Source organism: Aulonocara sp. 'chitande type north' Nkhata Bay, linkage group LG17 (assembly GCF_057382095.1).
Source record: "Aulonocara sp. 'chitande type north' Nkhata Bay isolate Kocher_YH1m ecotype deep benthic linkage group LG17, A_spYH_male_GT1.1, whole genome shotgun sequence".
NCBI lineage: Eukaryota > Metazoa > Chordata > Actinopteri > Cichliformes > Cichlidae > Aulonocara > Aulonocara sp. 'chitande type north' Nkhata Bay.
In genome coordinates this window covers 17889987-17902400 of record NC_141360.1, presented here as the reverse complement: position 1 = coordinate 17902400, position 12414 = coordinate 17889987, and the positions used below count along the sequence as shown (strand labels likewise).

Here is a 12414-nt window from a genome sequence, read left to right as displayed (position 1 = left end):
TAATTTTGTTCTGATAATCAGATCTCGACTTTAATAAATCAGGATTTTACAGACACATTTGTAAAATCAACCCAGCCATCTGTCCGTCCATCCAGCCATCATCAATCCAGGTATCCATTTGTCTGTCCATCCATCCTTTACTGTTAAAAGTCCGCTTGTTCATTGTAACTGTTTATACTACGTTACCCATGATGCACCTCGGTATCTGTACTTCCGGTTGGGAACGTGTTCAGTGCAGTTCTGCACAGATGGGAGGTGTGTCGGAGGATAACGTATTTACTTGCATTCCTGTGTGAGTTAATACTGTGTGCGTGCTTACCATGTGAGTATTGTAAGATGAGAGTGATGCTTGTTTGACTTTATCTGTGTAATTTGCTACGTAAGAGGCTAGTCCCGTTGCTATCGCTAAGATATGTTTTTTGACCTACTACAGGCAGGCTTGTGTTCAGCCCAGATTTCATTCCATATATGACTTACTGTCAAGCATTGTGGTTGTAGGTGGATGTAACTATTTACTATGTTTATTCTCTGAAGCGTTGTAATCTGCAGAGGTCTGGTTTGCCAATGTATATCCGAGCCAGAAATTAATTTATGGTCTTAGGGTGCCATCTAGTGGCCATGAGGTTATGGCAGATTGTATAACATTACGCTGGAAACCCACAGTACTGTAGAAGGGGTACACTGCTATCCATAGTGGTTAATACAAATGTTTGTTTTTCTGTTTACAGATGACCACACACACCCATATACACACTCACACCCCCTTTACCTGCATGTGAATACTGTAATGCCTCCCTACCAACGCTGTACATCCTGTTGATGTCATCTGCCACCTCCTTAGTAAAGTTATTTGAACTACATCACTGTGGAGTACCATTCCTTCTGACCGAGGACGACTCAGTTGAAGCGTGATCGGCAATCAGTGCAAACATACATTACATTCACCTTACCCTAACCTGTCACCTGAGGAGTCAGTCTTGTGTTCATGTTTATCAATCAGGACTATTGATCAGTTTCTTCTTTTTTTGGTTGTAAAAAAAAAATCATCATCCCCTACTGCAGCTCTCGAGGTGGAAGCTAAAGCTCTTCACCTTCCTCACTTCTCCCTGGCTCTTCTTCACACTAAAAACAGTTATCATGTTTCCAGTGAGAGATCACGTGACCGGTAGTCCTTGTGACATCATCGTGTTGCAGAAAAAAGCATATTAAACACATAAAGAAAAATTTATAAAACGGATCAGTATTGATTACCTGCACTGATAATAAAACACATTTTATTTAATATTTTTCATTGGTATCTGTCAAATTTCTGTTGTGCTCTTTATTGTTTTATTCTGATTAATTCTTTCTGAATGGATATTGATTGTTTGTGATAAACAGGTCAACAAAAACTAAACGCTTGTTTTAAGTTTCCGGAAGGAGGAAGGGAGGATCCTGGAGACTACCAAAGAAAACAAAGTCCGTAAAGTTACCTGAAGAGAGGCGTAACTCGCCGGATGCCGCCTGACACACCTTCACAATAAAAGATTTAGCGTTTAGAACTGTCAGGATGTTTGTTTGTTGCGGTGTGGTTCTGTCCAGGGGCCTGTTCTTCGTACCGCGCTAAGTGAGTTAGCTGGATGAGATTGTTGACGATTTCGCGTGATCCTGGATCGTTCGGTTCCCCGAAGCCCATCCGGGACTTGCTGTCATAGCAACAGAGCCGTAAGCGTAAACCTGCTGGGGAGCAGGTTTACTTTATGTAAACAGGATGTTTACAGGATCAGGCCGCAGGTATGTCCGCGTCATTCATACGAAAGCAACAGCGATATTCCACCACTGTTTCACCATAAATAAATAACATCAATGTAACTAAAGATAATGCAGCACTTGATCCTTTTATTGATTTCACACAGATACATACAGGTCATTCCCTAAAAAAGGGAAATGTACTATTAACATTCTATTACATGTATGTGATTATTACAGATGTAATTCATATTTCAGAGTAGTAATTGTAAATTACTTCGTGTAATCAAGATGAGAGACCACGGCTATAAAAGCGAAGGTGGATTTGGGAAGTCTGTCGCAGCCATGTCCTGTCCGTTTACGCGAGCAACCCATTGCGGAAGGTGCAAGATTGATAAGGAGAGTCCTCAGAATTCAGCGTATATTGCGGGACAGACAGGATCCTTTAGCTCAGCGCGACAGTGTGCTCATAGAGAGATATCGATTTTCCCGTGAGGGTATTATTCACTTAACCAACTTGTTGACGAGGGGATGCAGGACCACCACCTGTCTTTTTTTTTGCTCTGCCCTTTTCTTGGTTGCTGTTATGAACAAACAAACAGATTATTTCAGGGTCTCTTTCCAAGAGACGACAAGCAATATAAGTGATAAATATTACCATTCTGTAGAATATTCTTATATTTCACTTTTACTTGTTCCCATGTTCTAGTGGGTCCTGTTGTGGCTCTAATGTGAAAGGGGATATAATATAACATATTATAATATAATATAATGTAATATAATATTGGATAATATGGTGTGATATGATAAATTTACCCTACCGCCTACTGGTGTTGGCCAGAGGGGCCGATGGCGCAATATGGCAGCCTGGCTTCTGTCAGTCTGCCCCAGGGCAGCTGTGGCTACAACCGTAGCTGCCTCCACCAGTGTGTGAATGTGAGAGTGACTGAATAGTGCTATTGTAAAGTGCTTTGGGTGCCTTGAAAAGCGCTATATAAATCCACTCCATTATTATTATTGTTATTATTAAATTACTTACGAGTTTAATTTGTCAGTAACTTTCTGCCAGCCCTCTCTCCTTGCTTTTGCAGCCTTTGCAGTGTTCCCTTGCGTTTTAATTAAACTCTGAAACTCCTGAAATCCCTCACTCAAGAGTTCTTGCTCTGCTGCCGAAAAATACCGAGCGCGCTCCTTCGACATTTTCGCCGACCAATCAAAGGGTTGCCGATCAATGTTTCTACTATCGATGCGTAGCCCCTGTTGGGCCACCCAGTGATCTCACATTACTTCATCCAGCTATACTAATCGTCAACAACAGGTGTGTTCGGGGAACCGGAATAGCGAGCTCAGAGTTAGCGCGATGATTTGGTCTTGGATGTTTCATTTGATCTTGGATGTAGCGACGTACGAAGCACAGGGCCCAGGTTCCTCTCAAACAGATGCATGGTTAGGGTTCCTCGGGGATGGCTATTTAAGTAACTGTGCATCAGTTTGACTCTTTCTGTTTTTTTTAAATAACTTCTGCGGAAGCTTTATTTTGTCGAGAGCTGATCTGCCACCGGAAGCAGTTTTCCTTCAAGTTAACTTGACGTCATGTGATCGGACTGAGGACGAGTTTGTCTCGGGACTTTTCTCCGGCCCTTCAGCGCTCCGCCGCCCTCTGTTTGTTTGTTTTTGTTCCTTTCTTTGTTTGTTTGCTGACGTCACGCCGCAGAGGAGGAACACAGCGCGCAGACTCTGAACCAGGACCGGACCCGGCCAGGTGAGTCCATCCGCCCAGCGCGCACACGCAGTCATGTATCTGTGCTCGTGAACCCGCGCGGAGTGAAACAGTTCGATCAAAAACCCATTCCTCGACAATTTTTCACTTATTACAGTTATCAATTCAAAGCTCCGAAGTGTCAGAAGCGGCTCGTGCTCAGGGACCGTTTCCGCGGTCTGAGCGAATCCTCTCTCGCTCCCAGTCCTCCCAGCATGAGCGTCCAGCCCCGGCGTGTCCGCCTGAAGCCCTGGCTGCTGGCTCAGGTGAACAGCGGCAGGTACCCCGGTCTGCAGTGGCTCAGCGCGGACCACCGCCTCTTCCAGATCCCCTGGAAACACGCCACGCGCCACACGCCCGTGTCAGACGAGGAGAACACCATCTTCAAGGTCAGGTTAACCCTTCACACCTGACCTCTAACCTCTGATATAGCATCTGCTGTGATCATGTTTCAAGTTTCAAAAAACTTTTTTTTACAGAAAATAGTAACGCACACTCGTTTTCATATCTTTGTGAGGACCTCGTCTCATTTCATAATGCTTTCCCTAACCCCAACCATCAAAAATGAATGCTGAATCCTAACCCACAGCCTAATCCTAAGTAAGCTAATTGTAACCCTGTCACTAATACCACATGGTGACACATTTTGTCCTCATAGGTAATTGTTAGTCCCTACAAGTATAGTAGCATACCATTTTTTCTGTCCTCACAAGATGTCTAAACATGTACACAAATACAAACACACGCAGACGGACAGATGCACACATGTGCACAAACACACACAAAAACACATACACGGACACACACACAGACAAACCAAAGTAAAAACTACAAGCGGGTTCTTGAGTGACACATGTGAAGAGGAAGTAGGCGTTTGACTTCCTCCTTCCAGCGGAGTTTCGTTTCACAGTTTTTGAACAACTTCAGTTTGAACACAGGTGATGATGTCACTTCCTCCTCCTCTGCTGACTGCTTCCTCTTTTGTGTGTCAGTCTGAGTGTTTATTGACTTTGAGTAGGGTTGCCTATGATAAACACTGGAAACAAAGGGAAACTGCTGGCACAGCAAAACATCTCTCAGCTTGAGCACAGGTGAGTCCTATCTGTCAGATGTGAGTTATGCCCTGGTCTGTGTGTCCTAGGCATGGGCTCTGGAGACGGGGAAGTACCAGGAGGGAGTAGATGAACCCGACCCTGCCAAGTGGAAGGCAAATCTGCGCTGTGCTCTGAACAAAAGCCGCGAGTTTCAGCTGAAGTATGATGGCACCAAAGAGACGCCGGTCCAGCCGTACAAGATCTACGAAGTGTGCGAGCACCCCGGGAGCACAGGTGAGCTTCACCTGCATGACTGTAACCTTCTGATGTGCAATGATGACAGGAAGTGATGATCCCCGTTTTGTGTTTCAGACGGCGCTGAGGACGATGACGAGGAGGTGAGAACGATCATATGATGTAAACAGTCTGACATGTTCTCACGTGACTGACCGAAACACTTTGATCCTTTCAGATGCCGAACCTGATGGACCTCTCCATCAGTAAGTACACCTTCGACTCAGTGTCACCATGGAAACACTGTGGCTGTTGATGTAATGTGATGCCATGTCTCCTTAGACCCCAGGCTGAGTGACTCCGCCCCCTTTGCCTCCTTCCCGGCTCCCTCAGAGATGAACCAGTTCAGCCTACCCCCTAACGGGACATTTGGACCACCGCATATCCCAGTGCCTCTGCTTCCTGACATCACCATGACCTCTGATCTCCAGGGTCAGGCACACTTCCTCCATAATAGACTTCAGGATCTGAACGCTGCCACTGCGCAACCAGAGCCGGACCTAATGGAGGCCAGCGGCATGGTGGGCGTCGAGAACCAGGCAGAGCCTCAGAACCACCAGCCTTGCAAGTACGACCTGCTGAGCAGCGTCCCACGTGAGTCCTGACCTCTAATGCAGTTTCCTGTCACAGATTCAGGGCTAAAACGCTACCACACGTGGCACTGCTCAGACAGTTTACCATCAAACCAACTCTGATGTCACACTTTAACAATACAGCACCACAAAGCAGAGCTCAGGGTTACCTTCACAGACCCATGAGGTTCACCTGCGCATTCACAGGTGAACATTAGGGCTGTGCTTTATGACCAAAATCTCATACCCTGATGTCATTTCTTGTCCCGATAACGATTTGTTTTGGTGGCTTTACTGTGGTGACTGTTGCTAATTCATGGTCCCCCCTCTACTGGCACAGTAATGGTCCTGTATCTCGTGTTGCTATAGTAACAGATCTGGACCTGAAGTTCCAGTACCGGGGCCGTACAATGGGCTCTCTGACCGTCAGTAACCCTCAGGGCTGCCGGCTGTACTACGGACACCTGGAACCGACCCCAGAGCAGGTGGACCTGTTCGGACCTGTCAACCTCCAGCAGGTGCTGTTCCCGGGAACATCAGAGATGCAGAACGAGAAACAGCGATTTTACACCGAGGCCTTGCTGGACGTGATGGACCGCGGCCTGATCCTGGAGATCTGTGAGCAGGACATTTACGCCGTCCGCCTTTGCCAGTGTAAGGTGTTCTGGTCTGGACCGGGCATGCCAGAACACGGCCCGTCCAACCCCATGGAGAGAGAGAAGAAGATCAAGGTCTTCAGCCTCAATGACTTCCTGCAAGGTGAGTTTGGTGTGCGGGATTGTTGACATGCTGCCTGATATGTTCTAACCGACATGCTTCTGTCCGCAGGGCTGATCTTGTTCCAGAAAGGCGAAGCCCCGAATCCGCCGCCCTTCGAGATCTACTTCTGCTTCGGGGAGGACTGGCCCGACAATAAACCGAAAGAGAAGAAGCTTATTATGGTGCAGGTGAGGGGGCAGAGCTTAAACTGAGTGGCAGTGCTAACGGTTTTGTAACAAGTGCAAAAAAATGAAGAAGCCTTGGGTCCGAACACGTCAGAACCAGAATCTTTATGAGCTCCACCCCTCCACCTCCAGTTAACCTTCACTACATCACTTACCTCCTCCTGAGCAGCCTCAGTACTTCCTATTGGCTGATGTTGCTGTGAAGAACCTGTCTGTCTCCAAACTCCTAACTAAACAACATGACCCGAGTCAGAGCTCAGTCCTGCAGATGCCAGGAAATAGTCAGTGTCAGCTCCCATTGGAAATTCATGAAAAGGCAAGGCAAGTTTATTTGTATAGCACAATTCAACAGCAAGGCGATTCAAAGTGCTTTACAGAGACATTAAAAAACAAAAACAAATAAAAAGCATGATTTAAAATAGAAAAAAAGAAAGGAATAGTAGATAAAACCAGTAGTTAAAATGTAAGTTTTGAAATTTGAGCTTAAAAGTAAAACAGTGGGGATTTGGTGCTTTATTCAAATGCAGCTGAGAATAGGTGAGTCTTCAACCTGGATTTAAATAAACTGAGTGTTTCAGCTGATCTGAGGCTTTCTGGGAGTTTGTTCCAGATATATGGAGCATAAAAGCTGAATGTAGCTTCTCCATGTCTGGTTCTTACTGGGAACTGATAAAAAACAGGATCCAGATGACCTGAGGGATCTGGAAGGTTCATACTGGGTCAGGAGGTCACTGATGTATTTTAGTCCTAAACCATTCAGAGCTTTATAGACCAGCATCAAAACTTTAAAGTCTATCGTCTGACAGACAGGTAGCCAGTGTAAAGACCTCAGAGCTGGACTGATGTGGTCCACTTTTTTGGTCTTAGTGAGGACTCGAGCAGCAGAGTTCTGAATGAGCTGTAGTTGTCTGACTGATTTTTTAGGTAGACCTGTAAAGATGCTGTTACAGTAATCAAGCCTACTAAAGATGAATGCATGGACTAGTTTTTCCAGGTCCTGTTGAGACATCAGATCTTTTATCTTTGAAATATTCTTGAGGTGATAGTAAGCTGATTTTGTTATTGTCTTCATGTGTTTTTCTAAGTTTAGGCCTGCATCCATCACTACACCCAAATTTCTCTTCTGGTTTGTGGTTTTTAGGTGTATAGATTGAAGTTCTCTGGTGACCTGTAATCGTTTTTCTTTGGCACCAAAGACTATTACTTCAGTTTTGTTTTTCTTTAGCTGGAGAATATTGTGGCACAACCAGTCATTGATTTCCTCAATGCATTTACCAAGAGCCTGTACAGGGCCTCGGTCTCCTGGTGACATTGTGATATATATTTGTGTGTCATCTGCATAGCTGTGATAGTTTATTTTGTTGTTCTTTATAATCTTTGCCAGCGGGAGCATGTAAATGTTAAACAGAGGGGGTCCCAAGATGGAACCTTGGGGAACTCCACATGTGATACTTGTCTGCTCAGATGTGAAGTTACCTATTGATACAAAGTATTTCCTGTTTTCTAAGTATGTTTTGAACCAGTTTAGTACAGTTCCTGAAAGACCTGCCCAGTTCTCCAGTCGTTTGAGTAATATGTTGTGGTCAACTGTATCAAATGCTGCACTGAGATCCAGTAAAACTAAGACTGACATTTTTCCACTGTCTGTATTCAGACATATGTCATTAAACACTTTGGTCAGAGCGGTTTCAGTGCTGTGGTTCTGTCTAAAACCTGACTGGAAGGCATCATAGCAGTTATTCTGTGTTAAGAAGTAACTGAGCTGTTGAGAAACTGCTTTTTCAATGATCTTACTTAAAAATGGGAGATTTGAGATCGGCCTGTAGTTGTTCATTTGTGTCTTGTCGAGATTGTCCTTTTTCAGTATAGGTTTTATTACAGCAGTTTTTAGTGGTTCTGGAAACACACCTGACATTAAGGAAAAGTTGACGATCTGTAACAGGTCTGACTCTAAAGTCTTTGAGACCTTTTTGAAAAAACTTGTTGGCAGGACATCTAAACAGCAGGAGGAGGAGTTCAGTTGACCTAAGATGTCCTCCAGGTCTTTGCTGTTAATCGGGTGAAACTGTTTGATGGTGTTTAAACATTTTTTTAGTGGATACAGTACATACCCTATCTGCTGTTGATGTACCAATTTATTGTCTAGTCTTTTGTATTTTGTCTGTGAAGAATTTGGCAAAGTCATTGCAGGCCATGGTTGAATGAAGTTCAGCTGCCACTGACACAGGAGGGTTTGTTAGCCTGTCAACTATAGCAAATAGGACCCGAGCTGTTTTTGGTGATGATGTCAGAGAAGTAGGACCTCCTTGCACTCCTCAGGTGTAAATTATAATTGTGAAGTTTCTCTTTATAGATGTCATAATGAACCTGGAGGTTTGTTTTTCTCCATCTGCGCTCAGCTTTCCTACACTCTCTTTTTTCATTTTTCACCAGTGTGGAGTTTCTCCATGGAGACTTTTTCCTTCCAGAGATAACCTTCACCTTAATGGGAGCAATTGTATCCATTACATTTAACATTTTAGCATTGAAGCTATTGACGAGCTCATTGACTGACCCTCTGGACAGGTCAGGTGTTAATGGGAAAACTTGGTAAAAGATTTCACTACTGTTTTCAGTTATACACCGTTTTGTGATCACTGCTGTTGACATATTTATGTGGGCTGAAATTATACTTTCAAAGAAAACACAGTAATGATCAGACAGGCCCACATCAGACACAGTAACCTTTAAAATGCTCAGGCCCATGGAGATCAGTAGGTCAAGAGTGTGTCCTCTATTATGTGTGGTCTCTGTTGGGTCAGTTTTAGCTCTGTTGATATATGTGATGCTAGCATGAAGCTGTCAGGTCACATGTAACAGGGAACAGGTTTGTGCTAATATTTGTCATCTTTGTTGTTTAAAACATACTTCACAAAGTTTGTACTGCAGTAAAACTCAGACATTTCCATGACAAATTTACTCTGATTACACAAACATGCAGGTGCAGCTCATAAGTAACTGGACATGATTTCCCTGAACTTATTGTATATTAGTACATTACAGCAGAGGTGGTAAAAGTACATTCTGTACTTAAGTTGAAGTGCAGATACTTAAAAATACTGCAGTAAACGTTGAAGAACTGATTCAACGTCTTTACTCAAGTAAAAGTGAAAAAGTACACGCTGTGACGTGTACTCATTAGGTTAGGATTAGGACATCTCTATCAGCTATTATTATGCAAAGGTAAAAGGAGCCTGTGTTATATTAATACAATAATAACATAGTATTAGTAAATGAGAATAAATGAAAAACGCTATTCAAATCTGAAATTTATTTCTCATGAATGCACTCATCTTGAATCTGTGATGTAAACAAAGAATTTAAAAAAGGTAGTTTATGTTGCCTCCATGGTAGAGGCTGAGTTTGCCTTCAGGAAAACGTGTTACAGGTAAAGGGGGCTCAGCGGGGGGCGAGTCCCAGCTCACAGTGCAGGCTGTGATCAGCTGACCTGAACACAGTGTCAGCAGATGTTTCACAGTTGTATCCGTTAGTACAAAGGTGGAATTCAGTGTTGATCTCAGCGCCATCAGCTTAACTTCATATTAATCTCTGCTGCGCTTTATGTAATCTACATTACATCAGCACGCTAACCTGTTTATCTGCACTTCATGCAATGTTTGAATAACACACAGTTTATTTACTTGATTTGTTATGCAGCACGTTTCACAATATGAAAACTCATCACACACAGATGTGATTAAAATGATGACATCACATGTAATCATTAAATCTCCCTGAGCAGGCCTCACCTTTAAATATACCCTTTGTTCTTCCTCTTCTGTCTTCTTCCTCCACCTCTGACTGAAGTTACCTCTTATTCTTTTCTCTCCCTGAGAAGTTCAGCAGCTAGGTTGTTAGCAAGGAAACTCACTAACAATCTTGCATTTGAAATTAGCTGCCACTTAAAAAAGTGTCACTGCCTTCATGCTTCCCCACACTTGCACTGGCCCACAGACACCTGGAAATTCTACTTAAGTAAAGTAACAAAGTATTTGTACTTTGTTACTTTCCACCTTTGTACTTCAGTATATTTCTTGTTACCTCAGCAGCTCTTTCTGTTTCTGTGCACTTTGTTAAAGAGGTAACAGATACATAAATGCAGATGTGAACATAAATGTGAGGTCGGAGGTCAAATATGACTTGATAGTCTTGCTTTCTACATGCTGTTGACACATGGCGCACATGTAAGAATCCAATTTTTTCTGCCCAAAGCACAAACCCGATTCTTTAGTAAAATGTTGAATATCTGTTCTGTAGCCTCTCCTGGTCACCTGTCTGTGGGTGTGCGACTAAACACATTTATGAATAATTCCCTCGAAGCGTGTAGTTTTCCCTCCACACCTTTCTCTCTGTGCACTTCCTGTTTTTAACCCAGCGTTAGGAATAAAGTTTCACTGTGTGGGATGCAGACACACAAGCCAAGTCACCTTTCAACCTCCTGACTGCCTCATGTTCATGGAGCTACAGACACCTGTGGATGTCTCACAGTGTTTTTTGTTGTTTTTGTCCTCAGGTGATTCCTGTGGTGGCCCGGATCCTGACAGAGATGTTCTCCGGAGAGCTGAGCTGGTCCACGGACAGCATCCGGCTGCAGATCTCAAACCCCGATGTGAAGGATCAGACGGTGGCACAGTTCAAAGAGTTGCAGAGTATCCTGCAGAGCCAAAACATCCAAGGACCCTGGAACCCCACCGGCCCCTGAACCAGGGGCCCTGGACCCGACACAGACACTGCTTACTGCACCCTCCCCCAAACAGTAGGAAACCCTGACTGGAGGGAAGGTGCAGCTGTACAGAAACTGAACATTTGAGACAAACGGGTGGAGGTCTGCAGGTGTATTCCCTGTTCTGTTGTCATGCCGACACCTTTCTGGGAGGTTTCTATGTTCAAATTTCAATAAAGGCCGTTGCAGTATTCTCACACCAGGTGTTTTTGTTTTTAGACCAGGTAATAGGTCTAGCAGGCCTGAGAGGGTCAGACTCTACTTCGGTGTTTACCTGTTCAGGTAAAACCTGAAGCATCAATTTAAATGCACTAAATGAGTGAGCCAGTGTTTTGATGCCTGACTGAACCTGCAGGTGTCTGCTTTTGGGCTGTGAGTAAATAAGAATTTAATAATCAGTAGTTTCAGTCTTGGAAAATATGCCATACACCTGAACCTTCCTGCTCACCTGACCTGCAGCTCCAGAATCAGTATGACCTGTGTCTGTTTACATCAGAAATAATCAAATGTTTTTTGTATTTTGAATAAAGACGATGGTTTGAATGACCTCTGATCTCTTTACTTTACGCACCTCACCAAATGATGGAAAACATCAAGGAAAGGAGATAAGGACTTAGGAAAAGAGATGCTCGGCAATGCAGAGGATCTGACAGATTAGTGAACGTCACACTTGATTTACTGACGTGTCTGAATTACAAGCTCCTCGCCTCCCCAGCGTTCATGGCTCTGCATTCAAGCTGGGGATAAATGAAGGACTGGGGCTCCTTTCCTCGGGGCTTAGAGACTTCAGCTCCTGACAGTCAGTTTGAGAATTTCCTGCAAGAAGCCACTCAGACACTCCCCTGAGGTCTGAGGACAGGAAGAGCACTTCAGTGAGCTCCAGGATGTGGTCCTGAGCAGGTTCAGGTCTGACTCACGGATTTGTTCCTGCGTGACGGTTTAACCGCGCTTACATCACACCTGTGACGCATTTAAACTGAGCCTTCTGCAGACCAACAGCTCCACATACAGAGAAACTTTTTCCATCTTCTCTGTGCTGTAGCATGAGACCTGGAACGATGCAAACCACCAGCTCACTCACGCCCTCCGATGCCCAATATAGCTGCTGCACTGCCTTCACGAGTCTGTCACCGACCTTGGAGCGTCTCTGATGGAGGAGCAAAAAGATTTGCTCTGTTTGACTTTGAAGAGTTCTGTGATGAAGGTTTCTATTATTTTAGAAAGCCTCCGCACCCTTCTGAGCCAATTCATCAGGTTCCCAACCTCATTCCTTCCAACACCTGCTAACCAGAGCGAGAACCCAAACACCTGGCTACCATGC

The 12414-nt window shown here is 44.2% G+C and overlaps 1 protein-coding gene across 3 annotated transcripts; it reads left to right on the top strand.

Moving 5' to 3' along the window:
- The first annotated feature begins 1536 nt into the window (after positions 1-1536).
- On the top strand, positions 1537-11640 carry irf5 (interferon regulatory factor 5). 3 transcript variants are annotated; one of them, XM_086268177.1, is made up of 10 exons: positions 1537-1773; positions 3259-3490; positions 3606-3876; positions 4629-4815; positions 4894-4919; positions 4994-5021; positions 5098-5409; positions 5757-6146; positions 6216-6334; positions 10884-11640. In XM_086268177.1, exons 3-10 carry the CDS (start codon positions 3703-3705, stop codon positions 11070-11072), a joined length of 1425 nt encoding a protein of 474 aa, XP_086124303.1. In that variant the 5' UTR covers positions 1537-1773; positions 3259-3490; positions 3606-3702; the 3' UTR covers positions 11073-11640. The 3 variants fall into 3 exon arrangements, with proteins under 3 accessions (XP_086124303.1, XP_086124304.1, XP_086124302.1); XM_086268178.1 differs by lacking the exon at positions 1537-1773 and having other exon boundaries at positions 2711-3490; positions 3620-3876; XM_086268176.1 differs by lacking the exon at positions 1537-1773 and having other exon boundaries at positions 2713-3490.
- The last annotated feature ends 774 nt before the right edge of the window (positions 11641-12414 follow it).

Bases quoted from the DNA above. Each gene is read 5' to 3' on its own strand.
- irf5 (XM_086268177.1), top strand. From the start codon at position 3,703: ATGAGCGTCCAGCCCCGGCGTGTCCGCCTGAAGCCCTGGCTGCTGGCT. The intron at 3,877-4,628 runs GTCAGGTTAACC...TGTGTGTCCTAG, and splicing joins AGGAGAACACCATCTTCAAG to GCATGGGCTCTGGAGACGGG. The intron at 6,147-6,215 runs GTGAGTTTGGTG...TTCTGTCCGCAG, and splicing joins CCTCAATGACTTCCTGCAAG to GGCTGATCTTGTTCCAGAAA.